The sequence below is a fragment of the Nicotiana sylvestris genome, chromosome 5, assembly GCF_000393655.2.
Source record: "Nicotiana sylvestris chromosome 5, ASM39365v2, whole genome shotgun sequence".
Classification (NCBI taxonomy): domain Eukaryota; kingdom Viridiplantae; phylum Streptophyta; class Magnoliopsida; order Solanales; family Solanaceae; genus Nicotiana; species Nicotiana sylvestris.
In genome coordinates this window covers 4,691,183-4,700,997 of record NC_091061.1, presented here as the reverse complement: position 1 = coordinate 4,700,997, position 9,815 = coordinate 4,691,183, and the positions used below count along the sequence as shown (strand labels likewise).

Genomic DNA, 9,815 nt, shown 5'->3' with positions numbered 1-9,815 from the left:
TGTACTCTGGCATGGCACTAAATTATTAAATAACTAAATATACTCTGACAAAAACTAAATTACTTCAACAACTACGTATAATCTAGCAAGGACATAAACACATGCTAACTTGTATTTAATAAATAAAATATAAATGTCAATCCAAATAGGTTAACCCTTTTTCCTCAAATAAATATGGATATTTCTTCTCATATCTTCCTCGACCTCCCACGTAGCCTCTTTTGAATCATGATTACTCCACAAAACTTTTACCGATGCTAAATTTTTTGTTCTCAACTTTCTTACTTTCCTATCGAGAATTTCTATAGGTACCTCTTCATAAGTCAAGCCTTCTTTAATTTCTATGATATCGGCAGGTATTATATGCGACTCATCATGAATGTACTTTCTAAGCATAGACACATAAAAGACAGGGTGAACAGAGGACAACTCAACGGGTAGCACTAGCTTATAAGCCACGTTTCCTTTCTTTTCTAGAATTTCATAAGGTCCGATAAATCTAGGGCTAAGTTTCCCTTTCTTACCAAACCTCATAACTCCTTTCATTGGTGAAACTTTCAAAAACACCTTATCACCAGCCATGAACTCAAACTCACGATGCCTTTTGTCAGAATAAGACTTTTGACGACTCTGAGCCGCTTTAAGTCTTTCTCTAATTAGTTGAACCTTCTCCAAGGCCTCACAAACAAACTCTGGACCAATCAACCGCACCTCTGCTGGTTCAAACCAACCCACTGGAGACCTACATCTCCGCCCATACAACACTTCATAAGGAGCCATACCAATGCTGGCCTGATAGCTGTTATTGTAAGCAAATTCTATAAGTGGCAAGTGATCATCCCAATTACCTCCAAAATCTATAACACACGCACGCAACATATCTTCGAGAGTCTGAATAGTTCTTTCTGCCTGGCCATCGGTCTATGGATGAAAAGTGGTGCTTAAATTGACCTTGGTACCTAATCTTTTCTGAAATGCCTGCCAAAAATGCGCCGTGAACTGAGGGCCTCTGTCAGATATGATTGAAACTGGAGTACCATGCAATCGGACTATTTCTTTGATGTACAACTGCGCATACTGCTCTGCGGAGTCTGTCGTCTTTACTGGTAGGAAATGCGCGGACTTTGTCAGTCGGTCTACAATAACCCAAATTGAATCATGCTTACGGTACGTGCGAGGTAGACCTACTACGAAATCCATATTAATCATCTCCCACTTCCACTGTCGTATCTCTATATCTTGAGCTACGCCACCCAGCCTCTGATGCTTGGCTTTGACTTGCTGGCAATTTAAACATTTAGCCACTTGATCTGCTACTTGTTTCTCCATGCCTTTCCACCAATACAACTCTTTCAAGTCTAGATACATTTTGGTAGCACCTGGATGGATAGAGTATCTCGAACTGTGAGCTTCTTCCATTATGGCCTTCCTAAGACCATCTACATCATGCATACATAACCGATCATTCAACTTCAAAACTCCGTCACTTTCTAGAGTGAAGGCAGTGATTTCTTTATTTCTGAATCCTTCTTTTAACTTCAATAAGTACGGATCTTCGTCTTGCTTAGCCTTAACATACGCAACAAGGGAGGATTGCGCTAAGGCATAAGCAGTTATATCTCCTTTTTCAGTCTCATCTAATCTAATTCCATCATTAGCTAGTTTTTGAATTTCTCGACCCAAAGATCGCCTTTGTACTGCAAGATTGGCCAAGACACCCATTGACTTCCTACTAAGTGCATCTGCTACCACATTAGCTTTGCCGGGGTGATAAAGGATATTGATGTCACAATCTTTCAATAGCTCGAGCCACCTTCTCTGTCTCAAATTTAGTTCTTTTTGCTTGAAAATGTACTGGAGTCTTTTGTGATCTGTAAACACTTCAGAATGCTCGCCATAAAGGTAGTGTCGCCATATTTTTAATGTAAACACCACTATTGCAAGCTCCAAGTCGTGTGTGGGGTAGTTCTTTTCATGACTCTTTAACTACCTGGAAGCATAAGCAATAACTTTTCCATTTTGCATAAGAACACAACCAAGGCCCACTCTGGAGGCATCACAATACACTGTGAATCCACCCAAACCTGTCGGCAAGGTTAACATCGGTGCAGTGGTCAACCTCTTCTTTAACTCTTGAAAACTCTGCTCACAATCATCTGACCATTGGAACTTAACTGCTTTCTGAGTCAACTTAGTTAATGGAGCTGCAAGTGAGGAAAACCCCTCTACAAACCTTCTATAGTAGCCAGCTAACCCCAAGAAGCTCCTGATTTCGGTTGGCGTTGTCGGCCTAGGCCAGTTCTTGACTGCTTCTGTCTTCTAAGGGTCTACTTTTATTCCTTCACTAGATACCACGTGGCCTAAGAATGCCACTGACTGCAACCAGAACTCACATTTTAAAAATTTGGCATAAAGCTCATTCTCCGTCAAGGTCTGCAAGGCTATTCTGAGGTGTTCTGCATGTTCTTCCTTGCTCTTAAAGTATACCAAAATACCGTCTATAAGCACGATAATAAAGGTATCCAGGAATGGCTTGAAGACTCTGTTCATGAGGTCCATGAATGCAGCTGGAGCATTTGTCAACCCGAAGGACATTACTAGAAATTCATAGTGCCCGTAGCGAGTCCTAAAGGCTGTTTTAGATATATCTTCTTCTCTGATTCTCAACTGATGGTACCCCGACCTTAAGACTATTTTTGAAAAGTACTTTGCACAGTTGATCAAATAAATCATCAATTCTTGGTAGTGGGTACTTGTTTTTAATGGTAACTTTATTCAATTGCCGATAGTCGACACACATTCTGAGAGACCCATCTTTCTTCTTGACAAATAGGACCGGGGCACCCCACGGTGACACACTCGGCCTGATGAAGCCCTTGTCAAGAAGGTCTTTCAACTGTTCTCTCAGCTCATTATGTTCTGCTGGAGCCATCCTATAAGGAGGTATAGATATGGGTTGAGTGGCTGGCACAAGATCAATGCCAAAATTTATGATTCTTTCAAGAGGAAGTCCGGGAAGGTCATCTGGGAAAACTTCTATAAATTCTCTAACAACTGGCACTGAATGAAGAGCTGGTGGTTCTGATTCTGGATTAATAATGTGAGCCAAATAGGCGAGACACCCCTTACCGATCATTCGTTGTGCCTTAAGGTAAGAAATAAACTTACCTACCAGCGATGCTGAACTACCCTTCCACTCTAAGACTTCTTCATTTGGAAATTGGAACCTGACTATCTTGGCATGACAATCTAACATGGCATAGCAGGACGACAACCAGTCCATACCCATGATTATATCAAAATCCACCATTCTAACTCTATGAGATCGGCTTTGGTGTTGCGACCTTGGACCGAAACTATACAACCTCTATAGACTCTGGTGACTTTCACTAACTCGTCAACTGGAGTAGATACTAGGAACGTCTCACTAAGTTATTCAGGTTCTAGTCCAAGGTTAATTGCAAAGTATGGAGTCACATATGAAAACGTTAAACCTGGATCCATTATGGCATAAGCATTATGTGAGCAGACTAAAAGTATAACTGTAATAACTTCTGCAGATGCTTCTGCACTCTGACGATCAAGTGTAGCAAACAAACGGGGTTGTACCCCTCCTTGAGTAACTCGGTCTGCACCTCTTCCTGCTCTATGCCAGGTCTGATTATGAGAACCACGAGCCTGAGGGGGTGCAACTACAGTAGCTGAGGAACTAGAAGGACGAGTTGATCCATCACTGAAATTACGTTGTAACTTTGGGCAGTTGGCCTTTATAAGACCAATGTCTCCACAATAGTAGCAACCATGAAACCCGAGCTTGCACTGACCTGAATGTTGCCGCTTACATGTTCCACAAAGACTTTGTTGGTGTGAATGTTGCTCAGCATGACTCTGGCTATGTGAGGATGATGTCCTAAAATTCTGATTCTGGCGAGACTGATTTCCATAACTCTGAGTTAATGCTGTATTTTGTCCCGGGCCCGGGCCTTAGTGGGCCTAACGGGCCGGGCCTCGCGGTCCCGGGCTTCGTAGTCCCGGGCTCTGGCGGTCCCGGGCCTGGCGGTCCCGGTCTTCGTGGGCCTAATGGGTGGAACCGGCCCGTGACGGGCCTAAGCCCACATGGTCCTGTGCTTAACGGGCCGGGCTCGTGGGCTTCGCGGGCCTAGCGGGTTTTTTTTTTAAGACAATTTCTTGTAGTATCATGGCTATATTAAAAATATATATGTAGTATATATGTATATCTAATTATTAAAGTGCTTGACGAAAAAGAAAATAACAAAACAATAGTAAAACACTAAATTGTCATGCATAAATATCACTTCTTGAAGTATATTATATTGTATCTTATGTATATATATTCTCTTATATATTTTCTTTTAGTATATGTATTGTATCTTATGTATATATATTCGCATAATAATATATTTTCTTGTAGTATATATATTGTATCTTATGTATATATGTTCGCATAATATATTTTCTTGTAGTATATATATTGTATATTATGTATATATTGTAGCATAATATATTTTCTTTTAGTATATTATATTGTATCTTATGTATATATATTCTCTTATATATTTTCTTATAGTATATATATTGTATCTTATGTATATATATTCGCATAATATATTTTCTTGTAGTATATATATTGTATATTATGTATATATATTCGCATAATATATTGTCTTGTAGTATATATATTGTATATTATGTATATATTTTCGCATAATATATTTTCTTGTAGTATATTATATTGTATCTTATGTATATATATTCTCTTATATATTTTCTTGTAGTATATATATTGTATATTATGTATATATTGTAGCTTATAAATAATTCTAAGTTATGTATATATATTCGCATAATATATTTTCTTGTAGTATATATATTGTATATTATGTATATATTTTCGCATAATATATTTTCTTGTAGTATATTATATTGTATCTTATGTATATATATTCTCTTATATATTTTCTTGTAGTATATATATTGTATATTATGTATATATTGTAGCTTATAAATAATTCTAAGTATAGACAAAGAAATATTGCGAAAAGAAGCTCATGGGTAGAAGCAATAAATTTTATTACCAAAAAATGACATATCTTTCTTAGTCATCCTTCCCCCAATGGAATGAGCACAACAAGGTACTAATACCACCATTAGAAGGAAAAAAAACTAAGGAAGATGTGCCAAAATACAAGTTACATATTATTCTATGTATTATCTCTAACAAATCTCATAAATCCTTCAAGGTTCGGAGGAGGTTGCGTTGGTGGTGGTGGAAAAGAAGCTTGTTCATCACCACTTCCGGGCGAAGCCGAATCCTCCGCAAGTTCCGCTATCATTTCTTCATAAGCTTCATCTATCGCCGGTTGTGCTTCTGCAATTCCAAAGTTTCTTCTTTCCGAGCGGATCCAATCTCTAAACAATACTGATTTTTCCAAGCTATCCCTCATAGACGCTCTATGATCACCTATTTGCAGTCTTGCTTGACTGAAAGCGCTCTCTGATGCAACAGTTGAAGCTTGAATTGATAAAATATCCCGAGCCATCCTTGCAAGAACAGGAAAATGTTTTTCCCTTGCCTTCCACCATTCCAAAAGATCAAAAGAGCCGTCTGGATTCTCCTTTTCAAGTCCCTGAGACAAATAAACTTGAAGCTCATTTAGATGTGAAGTTTCATCATAATTTTCACCTTGAGACCCCCTGAACTCCGTCCAAGATTTAAGAGCTTTTAAGCCCGCAACTCTTTTAGAGGATTGTGAGCTAGACGAAGTAGGGGTTGGAATAGTTGGCCTAGCATGCTCTAAGGCAAGTTGATAAGCATTATAAACTGTTTGAGCGTTAATCTTAATTGAAGCTTTTGCATCTGCAAGTGTCGCAATTTCCTCATTTGAAAGATCTAAAGCCTTATAAATATTTGAATACCAAAAATGAGGACCTCCCAATTTCATTGTAGGATTTAGCATTGCAGCAAGACCATAAATAGGAGGGATAGGAAAAAAATATTTTTTAAACTTTTGTTTCATTTCATTTATAGCAAGTTCATAAATATCCCCACCCTCACTAAATTCAACAAACAAATCAGATAGTGCTGCAATATAAACTAAACAGTTTGAAATAGTAGGATAATATTGCCCAGAAAATGCATTTGTTGCAATTTGAAAATGTTCTAAAAAATCTAAAAGAATTTTAACATTAGTCCAATCTTGAGTGGTAAGCATTTCATCATCATCTTCACCACCTACCCGAGAATTAAACGTTGCATTAATTGGGTTTCTATATTCATATGCTACTACTAAACTTTCGTACATACAATTCCATCTAGTCGGGCAAGGTTTAGGAACCTTTCTTTCTCTAAGGCCATATTCATCACATTTTTTAAAATACTCTCTAAGTCTACTTCTACGGTTTGAATAAAAAAGCCAATTAAGAGCCATTCTAACCTTTTCAATTTCTATGTTTAATATTCGCATACCATCACCGACAATTAAATGATAAATATGACAAATACATCTAACATGGAAAATATTAGTAAATGCAGGATTTAGTGTTGTTGTAAGCATGCCTATAGCACTGGTGTTACTAGAAGCATTATCCATTGAAATTGCCATTATTTTATCGCTAAAGCAAAAATATCTACAAATATCTGCAACAGTGTTAGCTATAAACTTACCTGTGTGACGCGAATTAATTATTCTATATGCAATTATGCGTTTTTGCATTATCCATTCCTCATCTATCCAATGACTTGTAACAGTTAGGTAATCACAATCATTACCACTTCTACCAATATCAGTAGTAATAGAAATCCGATTAGGTATATGAGTAAATAAATAACGCAAATATTGTTCATATTCATGTTTGAATTTATAAATATCACTCTTAACTGTTGCGCGAGGCCAACCTTTATAAGTAGGATTAAACACTCTTCTAATATAATGAACCCAATTAGGATTAGAAGCAAAAGTATAAGGTAAGCACATAACAGTAATCATCTTTGCTAATTCTTCACGATCTCTATTTGGATCGTAATATAAAATACCTCCAGTGACAGTGTTAATTCCTGGTTGAACTAGATTTGAACCTGTACTAGGGTTAATCGCAGAATCTACACTTGTCCCCTCTAGATGCGCTTTCATTTGAAAAAATCTAGCCTTATCTCTAGGGTGTGTTTTTATGTGCCTAGTCAAACTACCTGTGCCGCTACGGTCTCCTACATATTTATGCGACATTAATTTCCCACAAGTTTTACACTTAGCCTTATTTTTTTCTCTTACTTGAGTAAAAAAATTCCAAACTAATGATGTTTCTAAGCGTTTAGCAGGTTCTCTATTAAAAGTAGGAGTTTCTACAGGTGGGTCGACCGGTGCATCACTTGGGTTATTAAGAGGACTAGTAGGTGTATCATCTAAATCCGGTGCTTGAGTTTCATCATCATCCTCATTTTCCTCATTATTTTCTAAGATGGTTTCATTAGGATAAAGAGCATTCATAATTTCATCATCTAATCTATCACCTGGTGCAACATTATGATAAAATTCACTATCGGTAAATTGAAAACAAGGGTGATCACTATCAAGAATTACGGAAGGAGGAGGACGTCTAGGTTGGCGACTACTTTCAACTTGCTTATCTTTTCTAGGTCGGGGAGCCGGGGGAAGGGTAGTTGGTTGGCCACTACTTTCACCGGTTTTATCTTTTCCTTTACCAAACATTTTTTTCAAAGTAAATGCCATATTAATTATAATTATGCAAACTAAACCACACAAAAATATATTCTAAAAACGTAAGAGTTGAAACGAGTTTACCGGATTGCCGAACAACTTCTTGAAAATTGAAAATCGTTGAACACTTGAAACTTCAATTCAACAACTTCACAATTTTTCACGAAATTTCAACAATAAATTAAGTAATTGTAGTAGAGAGATTGAAAGAGATTGAGAGATATTGAGAGATATTGATGAATTGGTGAATAAAAATGAAAGAATGAGGGGGTATTTATAGTTGAAAAATGGGGAAAAGTGTAATTATATAAAGTTTGGGGTTAAAATAAAGTTTGGGGGCCAAATGGCCATTTTTTTAACTTAAAAAACGGTCATATTTTCAGCTCAAACGGCTAGATTTTAAATATGGCCGTTGGAGATTTTTTTTTTTTTGAAAAATAGTCGTTGGGCCCGCCAGGCCCGCCAGGACCGGCCAAGGCCCGCCTGCCAGTCCCGGGCTAAATGGTCCCGGGCTCGTGGGCTCAACCATGGAGACCAGCCCGTGACGGGCTCAGGAGGCCCACCAAGACCGGCCCACCAGGCCCACCAGGCCCGTTAGGACCGCGGGCCCGGTCCGGTCCGGTTCAGGCCCGGCCCACCGAGCAGCCCTACTCTGAGTATGTCTGAAGGAAGGCCCACCACCTGACTGATTACTGGACTGAGCTGGTGCTAATGACTCCTTATTAGAGGAATCCCTTCCACCTCCGCTGGATGTACCATTAAACTTGCCCGTTGTCCGGGCTTTCTTGTTATGCTCTTTTTCTTCTCTCCTTAATTGTCTGTCTTTCTCTAAGTGCTTGGCAAATCCCACAACAGAGGAGAAGGCTTTCATCCCTACTGCTGCAGTTGATGTCGTATCCTTAATGTGGTAAGCTAAACCGCCAACAAACATGCGAATCTTTGCTTTTTCAGTCTTCACCATGTGAGGAGCATGCTTAGCTAACCGTATGAATTCCATGTAGTACTCTTGCACACTTTTATTCCCTTGCTTGAGCTGTTCGAACTCTGTAGCCTTAGCTTCTCTATCCTCTTTTGGGATAAAGTTAGCCATGAAGGCCTCTTCAAATTCTTCCCAAGTAGGCGGACCATCATCTTCATCTCTTTTCTTTTCCCACATCTCAAACCAAGCACCGGCCACGTCTCTAAGCTGGTAAGTAGCTAGCTCCATAGCTTCATCATCAAATGCTTTCATCACTTGGAGGGCTTTCTTGACACCCTCCAGCTACAACATCGGATCTTCATCAACTATAGAACCATGGAACACTGGAGGACTCAACTTTAAAAATTCATTCACTCTTGAGGACTCAGAATTACTCTGTCTATTTGATTGAGGTGGAATCTCATCTCTTCTTTCGTTCTGGTTGTCCATAAAGGCTTTAAACATCTCCATAGCACTGTTGACGGTATTAAACATCTGACCCACCTTGGGAGATATAGTTGCCTGAGCTGGAGTTGTTGCTGAGGGCGGTACTGGATCCTGAGGTACTGGATCATCATGCTCCACCCCTTCTTCTCATTCAACCCGGTGTACTTGGACTCCCTTTGTGGATTTTCCCCTCCTTTTCTGAGTCGAAGCCCTCTTAGTTCTACCTTGAGCCACAATAGTAGTGATAGTTTCTTGAGCAGCATCCTGAGTGTCGGTGTCAAAGTTGCGAGCACGAGCCATTTCTGCGAGTTTTGGAGAAACGAATAAATTAGATAATTCCTTAGAGGTAGACTCTACTGCACAATCTAAAGTATGGCAAAAAAATGACTTTTCCTAAATGCTTGTAGCCTCTTCTTCATAAGTATGGCGCGCTTCATACACATAAACGAGACTCTACTAACACGGCTTCATAGACCCCAAGGACTCCATAAACCTTAGGCTCTGATACCAAGTCTGTCATGACCTATTTTCTGAACAAGCAGAGACCGGCACTCGATCACTAAACATGACCGAGCGAACCATCTCTGCTTATCAAATCTATTATAACTCCAAACTTTATATGCAACAAGGCAATACTCCAACCAAATACTTTTGATTAATGTAAATATTTAAAT

General features: G+C 38.8%; 1 protein-coding gene across 1 annotated transcript; it reads right to left on the bottom strand.

Moving 5' to 3' along the window:
- Positions 1-3,432: 3,432 nt before the first annotated feature.
- Positions 3,433-9,441, bottom strand: LOC138868235 (uncharacterized). Its single transcript, XM_070145765.1, has 4 exons — positions 9,366-9,441; positions 9,070-9,260; positions 8,418-8,997; positions 3,433-3,824 (listed from the first exon to the last, which is right to left on the bottom strand). Exons 1-4 carry the CDS (start codon positions 9,439-9,441, stop codon positions 3,433-3,435), a joined length of 1,239 nt encoding a protein of 412 aa, XP_070001866.1.
- Between the last annotated feature and the right edge of the window lie 374 nt (positions 9,442-9,815).

What these genes read in the sequence shown, in the direction of transcription:
- LOC138868235 (XM_070145765.1), bottom strand. Translation starts at nt 9,441, where the DNA reads ATGGCTCGTGCTCGCAACTTTGACACCGACACTCAGGATGCTGCTCAA. An exon ending in GTAATTCTGAGTCCTCAAGA is followed by an intron (nt 8,998 to 9,069) that starts GTGAATGAATTT and finishes CCGATGTTGTAG; the next exon opens with CTGGAGGGTGTCAAGAAAGC. An exon ending in TCAGTCCAGTAATCAGTCAG is followed by an intron (nt 3,825 to 8,417) that starts GTGGTGGGCCTT and finishes GGCAACATTCAG; the next exon opens with GTCAGTGCAAGCTCGGGTTT.